At 40.1% G+C, this 19,417-nt stretch overlaps 2 protein-coding genes across 7 annotated transcripts; one reads left to right on the top strand and one right to left on the bottom strand.

The window, feature by feature from the left end:
- The first annotated feature begins 57 nt into the window (after positions 1-57).
- On the top strand, positions 58-2,125 carry LOC132797390 (uncharacterized protein C18orf19 homolog A). The gene is made up of 3 exons (XM_060809133.1): positions 58-1,114; positions 1,182-1,327; positions 1,384-2,125. Exons 1-3 carry the CDS (start codon positions 606-608, stop codon positions 1,530-1,532), a joined length of 804 nt encoding a protein of 267 aa, XP_060665116.1. The 5' UTR covers positions 58-605; the 3' UTR covers positions 1,533-2,125.
- Positions 2,126-3,861: 1,736 nt separating this feature from the next.
- Positions 3,862-19,256, bottom strand: LOC132797383 (ubiquitin carboxyl-terminal hydrolase Usp2). 6 transcript variants are annotated; one of them, XM_060809121.1, is made up of 11 exons: positions 19,182-19,256; positions 17,590-17,734; positions 16,676-17,480; positions 11,832-12,848; positions 7,211-7,409; positions 5,826-5,981; positions 5,534-5,747; positions 5,143-5,465; positions 4,931-5,080; positions 4,791-4,869; positions 3,862-4,730 (listed from the first exon to the last, which is right to left on the bottom strand). In XM_060809121.1, the coding sequence occupies exons 3-11, from the start codon at positions 17,189-17,191 to the stop codon at positions 4,658-4,660; spliced, it is 2,727 nt and encodes a 908-aa protein (XP_060665104.1). In that variant the 5' UTR covers positions 17,192-17,480; positions 17,590-17,734; positions 19,182-19,256; the 3' UTR covers positions 3,862-4,657. The 6 variants fall into 6 exon arrangements, with proteins under 6 accessions (XP_060665104.1, XP_060665103.1, XP_060665105.1 ...); XM_060809120.1 differs by having other exon boundaries at positions 19,085-19,232; XM_060809122.1 differs by lacking the exon at positions 19,182-19,256 and adding an exon at positions 18,601-18,617.
- Positions 19,257-19,417: the final 161 nt, after the last annotated feature.

The following is a 19,417-nucleotide window of genomic DNA, read 5'->3' as shown; positions in this document are numbered from 1 at the left end:
GAATTTTGTCGTATCATTATTATGTCAATTATAAAAATTTTGCGAAATTCAGTAGGCGTGAAAAATGTGTCAAAAAATAAAAAAAATCATTCGTTGTCTGTATTTAACATAATGACTATCAGTTCATATAACGCATAATATTTATTTGCAAGCAATTAGAAATAATTTTGGTATATAGGTCTATTTGGAATAAGTCGATTAAGCTAAATCTTTTACAAATATAAATTTAACATAAACAAAAAAAAAATCCAAATTCGCATATTGCGTGAACATTGGCATATGCAGTAGTGTTATATTGGGCAATATATACAAAATTGAAGCGATCGGGAAAGTGAAAATGTGGTGGTTACACGATCTTAGGCTGTTGCAGTAGCACGCGACACGTGTCACGCATCACGCACACATCTCCAATCAGCAGGTGAAATTGTGCCGGGTTGTATAAAACAGTGATTGAGCAAAGCTTGTAGAAAAACAAAGAAACCAGCAAATCTACCGAAGTAAATGTTATTTTGAATAGTTATCAAACGGCATAAACGAATTATACAATTCACCATACAAAAAAAAACTAATAACAAATTGCAAGCAGCTTACATATTAGCCAAGCCATGGTGACAGTTGGACTGCTAACCCGATTCCTGGGAAGTGGCAGCAGCGGAATCAGCAGCGGCATTGTCTGTTTGCGATTATTAAGGCGCCTCAACAGCCCGACAGTCAGTCTTCAATTAACTCCACGATGCCTCAGTGTGCTGGGCAATTTGAATGGCGGCAAATGCAAATCGACGACGACGCCAGCGATAACGACACCAGGAACATGGCCTGCATCAACAATATTGTCACCGCTGCTATTGGCCAAATATCGTAGCTATGCGCGACTGAGCACCAAGTCAACGGTTCAATCCAGCTCGACGGCGAGCAAAACCGAGACCAAATCCTCATCAACGGCCACTGTGACGTCCCCCAGTTCAAGTTCAACAGAACTGTTTGGCGAGGCAGCTAACATGGGTCTGTTTGCCAAGTTCAAGCACATGTACAAACAATATTGGTATGTGCTTATCCCAGTGCATGTGCTGACGTCAATTGGCTGGTTCGGCGGTTTCTACTATTTGTCCAAAAGGTAAAATAGCATTACTTTTTCCACCACTATCCACATAGTTAATCCATATTTTTATCTTTTCATTTAGTGGTGTGGATGTGCCAGCCCTGCTGCAGTATTTGCATTTGAGTGAGACGATCATTGAGAAGGTGCAAGGCTCTGATATGGGTCACTATGCCATTGCATACCTCTGCTATAAAGTGGCCACGCCAATTCGCTATGCAGTAACGCTTGGTAAGTCGCCATCGTAAGGCTTAATTGGAATACAAATCTATTATTTGCATTCGCAGGCGGCACCACGGTGTCTATCAAATATCTTGTACAATGGGGACATATCAAACCGATGCCGACCAAGAATCAATTGATCAAAATGTATGAGGACACAAAGGCAACGCGTGCTAACGCCAAGAGCCACAACAAAGACGAGCATCACAAATGATAGCTGTCGATGTTGCCGTCGTCGGTGGCCCGGCTTAGGGCGCCGAAATAACACCACCTCGTCACAACAACAACAAACTGCATCATCGTCTGCTGTTGCAATTGTTGCATTGCCATGCGGCACAATTCAGTTGGCTAGTTGTATTATCTGTTAAGCTGTTTTTTGGTGCACACTCGTTAGCCCGCTCGCCCCAGCAAACTTTTTTGAAATTAAACTCTCGACTCTCTTAGACGCTCTATTGTTGAAACAATTGCCACCAGATCGGAAGTAAACAACAGCAATAATCCTAGCATACTTCATACATATATATATATATTTTGTAATACCATCAATTTGCATAGTTTTTGTGTTTATGTTGGTCTTGTGTGTTAGTTACGAAACCGTTGCCCGCTGCCGGCTGCCAAAAAAAAGGAGCACCGTACTCACACACACATAACCAAGACATTTTTGCGCACACACACAACCAGAATAGGGCAGCCTCCGATACAAACAAGAAGTGTAGTATATAAATATATACATACATAAACATGTATATACTTATATATATATTTTGTAAATGTAATTTAAAAAGTTATCTAAAATAAAAATGAATACAAAAATCACCTGATCGGTATAAAATGAAGAAACATTTTGTACTTTCAATTTGTCGCAAAAGACATAAATTGTGAAGTGGCGCCATCTATTTGTTGTTGCACTGACGATCTGAATTGCCACAGCCTCAAAGTATGCCACAAAAATTATTTGCATAGGTATTGTGAAAATGTCCCAAAACACAAAATAATAAATTTCTCCGATACTAACAGTACAATTAGAATATCCTACGACCAAATTAAGAGACCTATTAAAAATATATCGTTGCGCACCAAGTTCAGCTTGTCCCGAAAATCATTGAATGACAATAAAACGCAATGTGATTCGATTTTGTTTTTGCATTTTATATTTCGTTATCATTTTTTTGTTTGTTTTTTGTGTTTTTATTTATTTTTTGTTTTGTTTGTAACGTTAGTAAAATATCCAACAATTATAATTGTAACTAATAGTTAAGCCAGAAAAAATATATATAGTAGTAGTTGTTTCTTCTTTTACAAATAAACAATGTGTCTTGTTCTTTTTTTGTTTTGTTGTTTTGTTTTTAGTTGTTATGCTCTGTGTAGTTGAGTGTGTGTTGCGAGTGTCTCTCGTGTCTGTTTGTATCTGTGTGACAGTGTATCTGTGTATGTGTGAGTAAGTGTGTGGGAGTGTATCGGTTTAGTTAATAGTAGTAAGTAGTATGTAGGTAGGTAGGTGTATTGTTTGTTGCTCGCACTTGGAAACAAGTTACATTATGTACACATATATTTAGTTCGATCTCTCTGTTTCTGTATTGGTGTTCATCTCATATAAAGTTTTATCATTTACATAAATACAATACAATAAATAAATAAATAAATTATATAAATTAAATAGGCAACAAACTATAATCATAAAGATTTAGGGTTTCTCGTAGGCAACTTTTAAATATGCATGTGTGCGGGGAAAGGAAGGCGAAAATCGGATTACACAGAAAATAAGTATATTTTAACTAAAATAAGTATGTATAGAAAAAAAAAACAAACAAAAAAGTTATATGTAAATATATATATATTAAACAAGGTTCTCCATTAAGTATTTCGTATGCTGATACGAAATGTAAATTTGAGACTAGTTTGGATTGGATTGCTTGATGGTATAAATAAAACAAAAAAAAATCAAATAAATAAAAACAAATAGAATACAAATTTGAAACGTAATTTTTTTTAAGGTATTCCATGATGTGTTTAGTTTAGTTTTTTTTTCTTTCTTTCTTTTTGGTGTTCTCGTGCTATTCTCATCCATTTTAGTTGGTTTTGTTTTTTATATTCTCTTTATAATTAACTGCTAGCATTTATCATAAGTACGTTTCACAATGCAGCTTCAATTTGTTTCTTTTATTCCTCTGTTGCACTTTACGCCAAATGTTCTCTCTTAGTTGCATTAATTTTTGTTTTTTGTTTTGTATTCTTTATAAACTATTCATTTGCTAAAAGCTTTTTCTTTTTGCTAGTCATTTTTGTTTTGTTTTTCATTTGCATTTTTAGTTCTCATTTAGAATGTGTTGGGGTCTGTTTGGTGTCGTCGTGTGTTAATTATGTTCATGTGGTACCCCGTTTTATAATTTCGCGTTTTTGTTTCAGGTTTAATCGTGGTTTCATTTAGTTAGTCAGTTTTTTGTTTTCTTTTGTTTTGTTATGAAATATATATACTGATTCATTATTGCACAAATTAGCTTTGTTTGTCGGTTTTGTTTGCGAAATCGCTTTGCTGTTTCATATTTTGTTTGTTTTTTTTTTGCTTTATATTTTTTTGTTAATTTAATTTTGTTTCATTTTACACAACCACTTGACACGGCTTTCAGCAAACCAAAATGTTGTATTGATCTGTTTGTATTGATTGGAGCATTACAAATTCAGACATACATTAACAATACATTGACAATCCAATACATTTCGTGAGTTTTTTTTTTAATTACAAAAATTTAAGACGCGAATTGAATAATTAAACATATGCTGTAGAAATGCCAGAAAGAATTTTGCTATATTTTGGTTAAATTGTGGAAAGTTATTATTGTTGTGTTATTTCTATCTTGGCTTGCCGAAAGCTATGTTGCACAAATTGCTATAATTATTATTTGTAATATATACTCTCATTTTTGCTTTCTTTCTGTTGTTGTTGTTTCTCGGGTTCAGTTAATTGTTGATTATCTTCCATCGTCTGTTTTTTTATGTACACATCATTTAGCTTCGACCGTCGTCACATATGAAATCCATTGCATTGATTCATTTGGTTTCGTTTTGAGTTAAAAGTTAGTTAATATTTATACGCACAATTGCAAAAATTCTACGAAATGTTTGCTAAGCTGTTTTTCATTTTCATTTTCTTTGCAATTTGTTCTTCTCGCTGCAGTTGCTTGTTTGCTTGATGCGATTTTATTGTTTGTGATGATTGCTGAGTTTGTTATTTATTTATGTTGTAGTTGTAGTTGTTGTTGTCGTTGATAGTATAGTATTGCAATTGTTCAGCTGCAGTTTCTTCTTTGCTTGTTGGGGAGAGGAGTAGGAGAGTTAGCCTTACGCTCGTTCGTAGAATAAAATATAGGCACTGGGTGAAACGAGACAGCTTTCAGAAAGGGCATCGCTAACGCTGCAATAAAATCAATTTAAATCAATAAAGAAAACAAATTGAATTGAAAGTGTAACTTACATATTATCATTGAACTCATGCCACTTATGGGAGTCTGGATGCTTGCAAATAGCCACATAATGGCCACCAACCGTTGAGCCTGTCGAGAGAAGCAAATCAATAAAGCAATCATTATAATCGATGTGGGGGGACTGACTTACCCATATGATTGGAGATCGCATACAGCGAATAATGCACATTAGAATTTGGATTTGCGCCATATGAGGCCATGTTGAGCTCACGGTCCCCTGTGGGGAACTCAACCATATTCGAAAGCTTACTCCAACGAGTCTCGGAGAATCGTTTCAAATCTACAACAAACAAACAAATTACATCGAGAATCAATCGTAAGTGGATGAAATCATTGGCTTACGTATGACTAAGTATTTTGGAAAGCGCTGGATGGTTAAGCTCTTGGTGCATTTTCGTCGTGTCTTGCATTTGGAGCACGTGGGCATCTCGTCGCCATCCAATACCTCTTCGCGTATGAATAAATCCAAACAGGCGTCCAGTTTGCAACGCGATGACGATGGCAACGGTACGCTCAAATCCCAGAATGGGTCAAAGGTAACGCTTGTGTTGCTGCAACTTGTGCACTTCAGTGTGCTTTTTAGCTGACCCACGAATAGGTCGCGTATCAGAGAATTCTCGTTGCGCGAATACCACTCCCAAGTCAGATCCGCCTTCTTATTGTCACTGCAATTGTCATAAGCGAGTTGTAATTGTTGAATGTTGAATGTCAAATGGACAAATTTGCTACTCACCTGAGATTATCATCAATGTTTAGAGGCTCTCCTTTCGTTCCCGTATTGAGTGCCGAGTGCAATGAGTCAAGGAAGAAGCGCAAAAACTCTTGGGCATCCTGTTGACTGCAATCACTGTACATGCGATGCTTTGTGGAGAAGGCAAGCTTCAATCCCATCGGGGTCACGCTGTTCACATTTGTCGTCCACATTTCCTGAATGAGCTTGGCAAATTCTACCGCGCCGCCCCAAAAAAAGAAGTTATGATTAAAACACACTAAATATATGTATATGCAGCATTCATGTAACATACCATATAATATCTGTTCATCCTTGGAGGTCGAACGTGTCGAACGTGCGCTAGTATGATATTGGCGCAAGAAACGCGTCAGCTCAGTCGTGTGACTCAGGCATTGGATTACCGAGCTCATGAAGCAAGTGTTACCAATGTTTCGCAGACCACATGTACCTGTAAGGTAAGGGTATTCAAATTATCAAATTGTTTATGAAGAGACTGCATTTAATTATAATTAACCGGGCCTTTCGCAAAAGGCACTCTCCAATTTGGATTGCAAACCCGGAAGTCTTCGAGATCGTCGTAGTTCCATTTCGTAGTTACCGACAAGTCCACTGCTAATGTAAAACTTTCTACGAATAGTTCTAAACTATGAATCTACGTATCACACCCGAATGACGACTGATTTTGCTTTTGCTTTACAAGCATTGCCTACTGCTAACATCCTGTCAAATTTGGGAATTTACTCAAATTCGATAAATTATCGAACTACAGACTTATCTAAAGTTGTACCTAATAAGTAATCACTTTATAAACCCAAGAATCGAATAACAACAAGCGACTATGATTTCAGAGAATTTCCGATCTGATAATCGGGTATTAGCTGACAATCTGGTAAATTTTCAGCTCTACTTCAACGATATACCAAATATGACATTTGGTGACTTTCAGTATCTTATGCGGTATATCATTTGGTAGATTTTAAGAATAATACCGAACTGCTATGCATTTTATTCGAAATATGTAGCGGGTATCTCAAGTTGATCACACTTGACTGTAGCTTTCTTACTTTTTTTTTACTGTGATTACCGGTAAGCGAACTTTAGCTACATTTAAAGGCTAGTTGAATTATTGCAATGGGCATAAAAGGTAACTGGCAGGACAATCTCCTTGCCTAATAGTCATCCCTGGTGTCAGAGACGACTTATGGCGCAACATTAAGGATATTCTAAAAAAGGAAGGATATTACACAATGGGATACCTACGTCCATAGGTTTAAACAATATAACCCAAACAAGGAACCCGTCTGATATTCACCATCATGGCACAGAAGACTGTTCAATGTTATCGTCCGGCTCAGAACTCACGGTCACACACCCTTAACCCACGAGCACCTACTAAAAGGAAAATCTAAGCTAAGATTTATAAATGCAACACATCCTAGATACCTGCCCGCAACTTCATAACACGAGGATCTGCCTATTTGGCCAGATGAAACTTATCTACTCACAATAATGTAAAACTACTAATCAAATTCTTAGACATCAACAACATATAAGTAATCTGTCGATCCGATGGCCTTAGTAGCTAACACTCCCTAACACTTCTTTTAGTTATTATATTGTTTTTGTATAATAACTGAACACGTAAATAAATAAATAAATAGGAATTATTGCACTCACCCTCGAACTTTTCGTCCCGGGAACTCTTGTAGCCATCGTCGACACTGCTATTATGCTTAGTGCTTAGCGACGATGTGCCAATGGAAGAAGATGTCGCATTGCTGTTGCTCCGAGTGCTGTCCCGATCCCAATAGCGGCTAGATGTTGGCGAGACTGGTGGCAACACGGAGCGAGAGCTGCTGCTGACGTTGCGTGACGCCTAAGCCAAATGATGGAAATTCGTTAATATCAATAAGACGTCCGATAAATAGTTTTTTTTTTGGCACGAATAAATTAAATTAAAAACGGTACAATATTCGTTTGCCAATTGATTTTAGAATTAGTATTAAAAAAAAATTATAAATTAAAGCAGCTGGTCATCGAGCGTTAGAAAAGGATGCATGTAGTATTTTTTTTTTTGTTTGTTTGGCTGCTGCTGCTGCTGGTGTAAGTGTATGAGTGGCAGGTAGAGTGAGTGTAACAAAAGTATGGCATGCGTAATGAGTGAGAAATAGACGCAAACAAATTAAGAAGAAACACAATTCTAAAACTACAAACGCAATGTAACGAAACGAGACAAAACAAACACACAACTTGGGAGCATAAAACATAAATCGAGCGAAACAACGCAATTGGGGATAACCTAAATCAGGGTATTAAAAAATGCGGATAGCTGAAAAAAAATATACATACACATAAGCAACACAATACACAGAGAGCGAGAAATAGCGAAAGTAACTAAAACTAAAACTAAAACTAATACATAAATTACTTGGTGCTAGGTGCTAATAATAATTATAATATAATCATAATAATAATCGTAATGGAAACGATAACACGCTGATGGACATGGATAATTTGTTTAATTAAATTTGTTTTTTGAGCTACTTAAAAAAAAAGAAGAGCTAAACGGAAACGCAAACAGACAATGAGAGATAGAACTTGAGAGAGACAGAGAGAGAGAGAGAGAGAGAGAGAGAGTAAAAGAAGACAGTGAAAGAGAGAGAAAGTGGCGCCCAAGTTGAATTTGGTTGCCGTTTACGCAGTCGCCAACTGTTGCCCAGGGTTTGGGGGACTGAAGAGTTGACCACACGTTGCTGCAACATACTCTGAGGATTTACCTTGTGGTTGCTGCTGCTGTTGTTGCCTCCACTGGAGCTGGATGTGGCAGCAACGGTCGCATTATTCACAGCAATCATGGCACAATCTGTTGCACTTCCCCCTCCACTGGTGTTGCTGCTGCTCGTCGCCTTGGCCAACAAACCGTGAGCAATGCGATTCGCAGATTTGCTAATGGGCGCCACACTAGCCAGAGTTGTCATTGTCGCTGCAGTTGTGCCACCGCCCCCGCCACCGCCATTGGCAGTCGTAGACGTTGAGTTGGCCGTCGTTCGATATGCGGCACGTGTCAACGAGCTGGTGTAGCCGGCAGCAATGCGCGTGTTCTCCAAATCGCTGCTGCTGCAATAACGTTGCTGCAGATTGCTGCTGCTGCCGGTGCCGCCAGAAACAGTTATTGCTGCTGCTGCTGCCGCTGATGCTGCAGCTGTTGCTGTTGTTGCCATGCTTCCGGCTGCAGTTGTAGCTGCAACACTTGCAGCATTGCCGCCACCGCCGCCGCCGCTGTTGTTGCCTCCACTGCTGCAGTGTCGCATTGGTGTTGGTTGACGTTTCTGTTCGCTGAGACTATTGAATTTCTCTATCGATGCCTTAATGCTGAGCGAATCGATGCCATAACGTCGCGCTGTGCTGTTCTCTCGCTCTCGATCTCGGTCGCGATCACGATCGCGATCTCGTTCCTTCGATCGTTCGCCATTCGTATGCTTGTAGCTGTTGAATTTCTCGTAGCTGGCGGCGAAATTCGAATTCGTTGACGAGATGATCGTCGATTTGGGACGCACTGAGGAACGTTGTGCCAATGGCTTATCACTGCTTTGTTGCTGCTGATTGTTGCGCAGCTGCAAAGGTGGCGTTATGGGCTTAAAATAACAGATGCTGTTCGTCGTCACCTTTTGGCTTGAGCTTGTTGCCGCCGCAGCAGCAACTGTTGCCGTCGTTGCTGCTGCTCCTGCTGTTGCTGGCGGCGTATCGTCGCTATCAATGTAGCTAATGTCATCGTGTTGCTGTTGCTGCTGCTGCTGCCGTTGCATGCTGTTGCTGTTGTTGTTGTGGCTGCTGCTACCGTTACTGTTACTGCTGCTGCTGTTGTTGTTGATGTTATTGTTGTAGCTATTGTGACTGTTCATAGCGTTGTGATTGTTGTTGCACTGCAGCGTCAGCGGCTTCAACTTGCCACCAGCCACAACGCGTCCAATTGCTGCTCCGCTTACTGTTGCTGCTGCTGATGATGTTGTTGCCGCCTTCGAGGCCAACAGCGTCGACTTGCTGTTGTTACTATGACTATATTTGATATCGATTCTGTGGACGGTTGTGTTACTAGCTATTGCTGTTGTTGTTGTTGTCGTCGTTCTGCTGGCGTTGTTGCTGCTGCTGCTGTTGGTGCTGTTGCTGCTATTCCCGCCCGCTTGATTGCCATTGAGCGTCGTCGGTCGACGCATGTCATTCAATCCAATGTTGCCAGCTATTGCCAATTGTTTGCTGTTGCTGTTGTTATTCTTGTGATCGTCGCACGTCTTGTTGCGCTTGTGCGTCGTTGTCGTCTTTGCCGCCTGCGTGGTTGTTGTGGTTGTTGTTGTTGGCGTCGACTTGTGCGTCACCTGCGCATGGGCCAAATCGCACTCGGCCTTCAGGAAACTGGGATCCTTGTAGCTGGATACCAGAAAGTAACGCTGATTTGCCGCACGCACTGGATTCGAGGTTGTTGTTGTGGTTGTTGATGTTGCTGTTGCACGTCCGTTGCTGCTGGCAACAACACTTCGAGTAGCTGCTGCTCCTTGTTTGCTTTGTATGCCGTTTAATTGTTTGACTGCTGCTTTGCCGTGTTGTTGTTTTTGTTGTTGCTGTTGCTGCTGCTGTTGTTGTTGCTGTTGTTGTGTCTGACTGATGTTGCCGCGTTGCTGCTGTTGCTGCTGGGAATTGTCTGCCTCGCGCTGCAGTTTCGACGCTGGAATTTTGTGGAACCCTCTGTTCTTCTTAATGTCTAACATCATTCAACAGCTCCTTGCTTCGTTGGCTGCTGTTGCGGCGACAACACGACGGACGATGACGACGACGACGACGTTGTTGTTGTTATTGCTGTTCTTATCGATTTTGGTCGGGCGTTCGCTCGATAGGTTGATCGATTGTTGGTCTCTCTCTCTCTTCGTATTATATTTATCGCACTCGCTGTTTATCGTTCAGTGGATGTCTTATTGTTATTGTATTATTGTTGTTGTTGCTGTTGTTGTCGCTTCGTTTCGTTTCTTGTTTAATGTTGGTGTTTGCTTTTGCTTTGGTTTTGTTGTTGTTGTTGTCGAAAAGGCGTGTAGTGCTTACCAAAAATACATACTCTCAAATATTATCTAACACACACACATTTGGACTTGTTTGCAATTACAAACTACTAAGTTTCAACTAAAATTTGTCGGAAATTCACATATATATTATATATAATACTATATGTATACATATACTTATTTGTTTTGTTTTTTGTTATTTTGTTTTCGGTTTCTAGATGCTTTGAACTTTGTTTGGAGCGCCTGCCTATAACAACAATATCGAATTTAGTTTCTCTGTTTCAATTTTCAGTTTTCAGTTTACAGTTACAGTTACAGTTGCGGTTTTTCTTTTTGCATTTGCATTTATCGATCTGTGTGTTTTGCGTTGCGTTATTGTTATCGCATATAGGGAGAATATACACTATACATATATATATAGATATAGATATATATACATATATATATATTTAGCTTAACTCGTTTGATTTGTCGAGTACAAGTTAATCAAGTGAGTTAGTTAGTTGGTTAGTTCTTTTCTTGGTTTTAAAAGGGATGCGATCTGCAAGAGTTTAGCTAGAAAATATATAGAAATACATTATATAATGTAAATCGATTAATGGAAATGTTTTTGATTGGTTTTTTTTTTATTTTTTGCGTTTAACGGTTTAGCCACAACAAACAAAACAAAGAACTGAAAAACAAAGCCAGATCTATTGATCGATTAACAGAAAGAGCAAGACACAGAAGGAGAGAGAGAGAGAGAGCGAACGGGCGAGCGAAAGAGAGAACGAGAGCGCGCGATTTGAAATGAATTTATGCCAGCGTGATTATACCATGTATGTATATGTACAGATTTATTTATACCAAAATAAAAATGAAAAAAACCATATATGCAATGATTCATCCAAGTAGTTGACACAAAATTCCTTGAAGGGGTGACTGTGGGTTTTTTTTTCTTTTGTCGAGGAAGGTTTGGATTAAAGGCAACAACGATGCGGGGCAGTCAACAACAACAACACACTCATACACATCCAAGAATATAAATAAATCAAATCACACACACACACACACACAAATTGCGAACACAGCTTGCAAAAGAACAGTTCGAGTTATGCTTATCGATAGTTTGGTTAACAGAGAGTTATCGGCTGTTGTGGCTCATCGACGATTCATGCGATTAGTTTGCTTTGCTTGCATTAAGGCGTTTTTTTTTTTTTTTTATATTTGCAGTTGCATTTGCATTTGCATTTACTTTTCAAGTTTACCTTGCTGCGCGCTGAGGCGCTTTCGCCCAATGTCAATGTTGCCGTGGCACAAACATCGCCATCGGCGTCTCCATTAAGGCTAGCACTGCCATTGGTTGCTGACACATTATCCACATGAGTCGCCGCGGCAGCATCGTCCGTGGTGTCCGTCGTTGTTGCCGGAGTTGTTATCGTTGAACTGGAGCTGCTATCGTAGATGGCATTGCGCTTGGGCGAAGTTGACAACAGCGAGAGTCCATTGAGCTTGGCATCAAGTCCATTGCTGTTGCAACTCTCTGTGGCATGACCATTCGTCGTCGTTGTTGTTGTTGTTGTTGTGGCTGCCGCATCCTTTTCAGTCGTGTTGCGTGCTCGTGTTCGATTGCTGCGCAACGTAAACGTGGCCGTTGGCACATCTCCGCTGCTGTTGCTGCTGCTCAACGTGAAACGGCCAGAGCCACTGCGTCCCCTGAGATTCGATGATGTGGTTGTGGAGTTTGTTTCAGCTGCATCGCCAGCATCGCTGCTGCTGCTGTAGAGGCGACTATAACGACTGCTTCTTGGTCTATCCAGCGTCACGGTGCATGAGGTGTTGTTATCATTGCTGTTGCTCTTGCTGATGCTGCTGCTGCTGCTGTTGTTGTTGTTGTTGTTGTTATCTGTTGTGTCGGACTCATTGATCGCCGATCTGGAACGTGACAGTTCACAGTTGGGTTTATAATTGGCCGGACTATACTTTTCGTATATGTCCAGGCCGGATGTGGCAACTAAACGTGCTAGGGATGATGATGAGCATGAGCTGGACAAACGTTTTGATGAGCTGCTGCTGTTGCCATTTGTGGCATCATTATTGCTGCTGTTACTGTTGCTGCCGCTTGGTGGCAACTTCTTAGCAGCAGCCGCATCGCGTCGCAATGTCGATGTCGATGTCGCATAATCGTCTTTCTTTGTTGATGCTGTGCCTTTGGATGTTATCGATGCACCCGCCGATGTCCGACCATCGCCAATCGGTGTCGAGCCCTTTGATCGACGACTCGTCTAGTGAGTGTCGTCGCAATATGATGGCGCGTGTTGTGGTTGTTGAAACATTTATACAGATGTGTGGCGTTTTGAAGGGCGATATAGTTTTGTTTTTGGTTTTGGTTTTTGTGATCGATTTAACGATTAACGAACGATAAACGGGCAACGGTTAACGATAACGATTGCATGTGTTTCATGATCATCGGCAGCAACACAAACCAATAAAATGTTTCAATTTTTGAACAAAAAACAAATCGAAATAAAAGGAACAATTATAATAAACACCAAAGAAAATAACTGCAAATAAAGTCAATTGAAATCAAAAGAGAAAAAAGCACACGCACACTGAGACAGACACGCAGCTAAAGGAAATTGCACAGTCAGCCCAAAAGTGTGCAATGGAAATTGAGCACAGGGCGTTTCAAGCGCCCTCTTGAGGGCGACTTTAAATGAGGCGCGCGTTTAAAGATCTAATTTCCACTGCGCTTAACAGATTGACATGTAAATGTTTGGTTATCGATAACAATATGTACAAAGTATGTATGATCGATGTTGTTGAATTTCGAGTTGAGTTGAATTGATGGAACACCCTTTGCCCGACAGAGACTTTTGCGTATTTGATACAAAATGTATAATTTCAAAACACATAATGTATACACCACAATGCATCATCACATTTAAATTATTGCGAATTTTTAATTTTAATGCCGCCGCTGCCAACAACAAAATGCTCTGCATATATGTATGCATGTATGTATGTAAACACATGTATATGTTTGTATGTACATATGTACATACATACATACAGTATGTCAAGAAACTCTTTACACACTGAAAAAAAAACATATTTTTTGACTTTGCATGCAAAAATAACGCCTTTAGTTATTATTTTTCAATATTTTTTTAATGCAGATCTATTATTTAGCAAATTTTAAATTAGTATGCACAAAAAAAAACAATACAACGAAAGGGAAAATTTTAAATCAACAAAATATGAGTTTACACATTTTTGACACTGTCAAGAAAGTGTTTACACACTTTAGTTTTCGATTCTGTTTTGTTCTATTTTTCGAAAAAACTGTACTTTATTGTTATCTATGCTTCTGCACTATTCGCTATTTTTGCATTCCTTTTCATTCAATTGCAAAATCTGGCTACGCACTTGTCAAAAATCTGATTTTTAAATTATTTAACATGCTTGGAGCTAGATTGACTTATGAAGTTACCCAATTGACTTATTATAGTCACCAAATTGGAAAATCTATAGCTTAGCTAGTGGAGCTGATTAGGGTATCGCGAAAAATAATTTAAAATGCTCCAAATCGAGCCGAAAATGAAGAAAAACGGAAAGCAAAGTGTGGAAATGGTCGAAAAATGAATATTGACGAGCGAGCATGCCGCCTTAAAATGGGCAAGGTCCGTCAAAACCCCCAAATTTTGACCAGAACCCTTGCCAAGGAGTTGGAAGAAGGGTGTGACACGGTCAATTCACATGAAACCGTCCGGCAACTAATTCTGCGGAACAAATACTATTTTCCCAATTTTACTGTCAGAATGATGTTTCGCTGATGTAAGGCTGTTAACGGCTTGTGCCATACTCTAGTTGGTCAATCATTGTAGTATAGCATTTTTTTTGGTTTGGACATAGAATACGACGTCATCCCAATAGTTGTTCGGTGTGATTTTCATGTTAAAAGCCAAAATTTAAGCGTTTTCAACATTTACTTTCGAAAGCAGCGGCCTCTTACGCGCAACCGTTTCAACGGTTGAAGAGTGTTTGCTCCACAGAATTAGTTTGCGGACGGTTTCATGTGAATTGACCGTGTCACACCCTTCTTCCAACTCCTTGGCATGGGTTCTGATCAAAATTTGGGGGTTTTGACGAACCATGCCCATAATAAGGCGGCATGCTCGCTCGTCAATATTCATTTTTCGACCATTTCCACACTTTGCTTTCCGTTTTTCTTCATTTTCGGCTCGATTTGGAGCATTATAAATTATTTTTTGCGATACCCCAATAAGCTCCACTAGCTAAGCTACAGATTTTCCAAATTTGTGACTATAATAAGTCAATTGGGTAACGTCAAAAGTCAAACCAGCTCCCGGCATGTTAAATAATTTAAAAATCAGATTTTTGACAAGTGCGTAGCCAGATTTTGCAATTGAATGAAAAGGAATGCAAAAATAGCGAATAGTGCAGAAGCATAGATAACAATAAAGTACAGTTTTTTCGAAAAATAGAACAAAACAGAATCGAAAACTAAAGTGTGTAAACACTTTCTTGACAGTGTCAAAAATGTGTAAACTCATATTTTGTTGATTTAAAATTTTCCCTTTCGTTGTATTGTTTTTTTTTTTGTGCATACTAATTTAAAATTTGCTAAATAATAGATCTGCATTAAAAAAATATTGAAAAATAATAACTAAAGGCGTTATTTTTGCATGCAAAGTCAAAAAATATGTTTTTTTTTCAGTGTGTAAAGAGTTTCTTGACATACTGTATGTATGTAGATAGCACAAGGGCGGCGAGCGATATTTAGTTGTTGCTGTTGTTGTTGCTGCAGCCGTTTGGAGCAGTGCCAACAAGTGGTTCGGCTTGGCCAAAACATTCCATTGCCTTGCCGCGTCGGGCGGCGGGGCGGGGTGCAATGTTTGTTTGTCGCGCATGACGCATCCGCCGCCTTATCGCCAATTTGTGCAGCGCACATGCATATACATACATATAGAGAAACGCACGTGTGTGCGTGTGTGTAAAAGAGCAACAACAGCAACAACAACATGGTGGTGATGGAAGAGGAGGGGAAGCAGAAGGAGCAACGACAAGTTAGCAAATGTGAAAAATGCAACTTCAAAATGCCGCCAACTGTCAAACGAGTGTCAAGCACAAGACCAAAACCAACAACAACAACAACAACACCAACAGCGACATACATACCTTCACACGTACGCATATTTGTAGGTATGCATGTGTAGGTAGGGCTGAGTAATAGAAGCATAGGGCCGGGGGCAGGGGGCAAGGGGCAGGGCTAGGCATGCTAATAAACAGATTGGCCAATTGGGGCGTGCCTAGGTGAATGATGAGACACTACTACGACAACATAACCTACACATGACACATACATATGCAATATGTATATGAGAGATGAGGAGGTGGGGGGAATGACGCGAACAGGTAAGTGTATGTCATTGGTGGGTGGGTGGAGAAAAAAATATAGAGATGGTGGGGAGGGGGCGACTTGTGACTTTTGGACAATGCACAACGTGTGAGACGCGCAGCCAAAGCTGATTAAAAATAGTTTTATATACTAAACACACACAGACATACACACACACACACGCACACAGCTAAATACATATTTACACAAATTGAAAGACATACATATGCATAGAGAGGGCTGTTCCGAAAAACGTTGTTTTTGCTTTCTTCATTCAATCCTTTGCGATTTTTGAACAGCCTCTTTGACTGTGTGCTTTATCTAGTTCAATATGTGTGTGTGTGTGTAAAAATGTGCACGTGTGTGTGTGTGAATGTGTGTCTTAGCCCAAATATGTTCCGAGCTCGAGAGTGAAATAGTTTGACAACTACATACATATGTACGCTAAATATTGGAGCCCAGCATCCACACAAACACACACTTAGAACAACGCTCTTGACGATCGCGCGCGCGCGTGTGTGTGTGTGTGAATGCATTTACTATACATCAAAAATTAATCAAGGTTGGCTAAAAAAAATAAATAAGGGGAATATGTTTGAGGGGATATGGGGTTGGGGTAGTGTGGCTAAAGCGATTTGATCATCATCATCATCAAAAATGAAAATAGAAAAATATAATTGCAACACTCACTCCGTATCGGCTGAACGAACTTGTATCATAGCTGGAGCCGCTTAAATACGATGAATTAGTTCGATATCCAGAGTTGCCAAGCGAACCAGAACCGCCGCTCAGATATGATGTGGATCCAATGCTACTCCGCTGTGTTGTTGCTGTGGTTGACGCACGCGGGTTATACGATGAATATGTCGAAGAATATGCCGATGGATAGTGATGGCTGCTGCTGCTGCTGCTGCCGCTGTTGTAATGATTGTAGGCGCCTGATGACGCTGCGTTGCTCCCCGACGATGACAGTGACGATGTGCGCGACGTGGGCAGCAATTTGGGTAAATCGAAATACGATGATGATGAGTAGCGCGAGTAGCCGTTGGTTGCGTTAGAGCTGCTGCTGCCTCCAGAGAGTGAGCTGCTGGTGCCGATGCCGCTGCTGCTGCCCGAGCTGCCAGCGCCGCTGGCCGACGTTGTGCCGTAGAGACTGCCACTGCCCGCTGCTGACGTTGACGATCTACGCGGCGAAATCACACGCATATTAGTAGCAGCAAAGCAGCGTTCTACCGCTTCAATCGGACCAGTTTGCCGTTTTTATTTTTTTCCTCTTTTCGATTCTTTTCTTGTTTGTTGTTTGCTTCGCCTTTTTGCCTTTGCCGTATTCTAAATTCTCCCGTTAGGCGATGTAGTTGCTGTTGCCTGACTGCACGCGTGTATGTGTATATAAGAGAGAGCGAGAGAGAAAGAGAGCTTTATGTTGTTGCTATTGCTGCAGTTGAGAGGCTCTTCGCTGTGGACTTGTAGTTGTTGTTGATCTGGTCTTATTGCTCTGTAATAGTGAGAGTGAAAGTGAGAGTAATTTTATAAAATGGCTACGCGGAGATGAACACATCCATACATACATACATACATTCAAACACACGCACGAACACACTCACCTTGGCTTGCAGTTGCTCTCTTTGCTAATTGCTGCTTATTTACATAGTTAATAATTGTTGTTGCTTTTTGTTTTTGTTGTTATTATTGTTGCTTAGACTACATGTATGTAAGACCCGTTATTGTTGCAGTAGAGAAATAGGCAAACTGTAAAGAAGAAAAAACAAATTTAGAGAGTATTCATCATGAACGACCTTCGATAGTCAATAAGCATGCTCACACACAACCGCACACAGTTTCACAGCGCGTGTGTGTGTGTGTGTACATGGACATCAACAAACAGTTGCAGTTTATTACTAATTCGATAAATTTATCACGGACGCGTCATGTGTGTCACTTGTTTACACTTGTTAACAAAACAAACACGAAAAAAATAATCACAATACTCTAAAGTTTCATGAGCTGTCGCTGCAGCTTGTTTAAACAACCACAATAACAACTACACATGCACTGCCGGTGCATGTGTGTGTGGGGTAGCTATGCGGTAACACTGAAGTTTGTATATGTATGTGTGCGTATAAGTCGCCGCCAGGCTGTCTACGGCCCAATACGGCGCGCAATGTCATTGTAACCGAGGAAACCGTTGCTCGTATTTCCTAGTATGCATACACTTCGCACTTTCATTCTCTCTCTCGCTCTCTCTCTCTTTCGCTCCCTCTTTCGATATGTGAGCGTGCGTGTGTGTGGGGTAGGGCGCCACAAACTTTCAAACACACACTCACATACTCGTAAACAAACAGACAGACACATGGTCACTATCATATCGATCTCCCGTTCATAAATACAACTACACCATAAACAGCAGCACACAGGCAACAACACTACTACACAACTCATTCAGATTGAGATTCACACATTCCAATGCGCCTATGCGAAAGCAACGATGCCGAAAATCGCGTCAAAAATCGAAATAATTATAATAAAAGCAACAAAAAGAAAGAAAAAAAGAAGAAAAAACGGCGAATCTATTTATAAAAGCGCTTAAAAGCACACTAATACACATATGTACACACACACACAGTTGGCTGGCGCTGGCGGTCGCCACGTTCCTGCTTGATGGGTGGTGTGGCGGTGACGGCGGCTGTAGTAAAACTGCGCTGCTGCTATATGCTTGGCCTATAATCGGCATGTGCGCAACTGAGATAGAAACATTGATATTGGCGACAGCGACACACTAACACAAACACGCACGCACACCAACACAACACACACATACGTATGCATATACATATGTACATATATACGCGGCCAAGCAGGCAACGTACGAATTACGCAAAGTGAAATATCTTTCTCAAAAAATGGAAAGTGGAAAAGTGGCAACTATCATTTGTGAATTTCAGATTTGAGAACGTGAAAATAACAGAGCCATAGATGATTAAAAAAAAAAAAAAATGGAAAGGAGTTCAGTGCCAAAGAATCCAATGGCAGCCCACTACTATATGAGTTTAGCAATTTATTTATAAAATTCATCATTAAGCAGCAACACAATTCACTCACGGCGCTTGAAAAAAGTTTCCGTAACACTTAATTGTATCACCAATACGCACGCACTGACTAAAATATTTATGAATTACACTAAAAAGAGCTGCTTTACATGGTAATAACTTATATTATTGGCTTTTTTATATGCAATTTTTCAGCCTGTGGGCAGAACGAACCAGCGTGACCGCAAATTTTATTTAAAAATACACTATTTTTGTTATCTGGTCGCGAAACATCGATGACGCACTATCGATGTATCGTCGCCCTTTGAATTTTATTTAAGAATTTGACCATTGACTTCTCATTAAATATTCTTCAATACCTCTAAATGGTTTCAGATCATTTTCT

The sequence above is a fragment of the Drosophila nasuta genome, chromosome X, assembly GCF_023558535.2.
Source record: "Drosophila nasuta strain 15112-1781.00 chromosome X, ASM2355853v1, whole genome shotgun sequence".
Lineage (NCBI taxonomy): Eukaryota > Metazoa > Arthropoda > Insecta > Diptera > Drosophilidae > Drosophila > Drosophila nasuta.
This window is presented reverse-complemented; position numbering and strand designations above follow the sequence as displayed.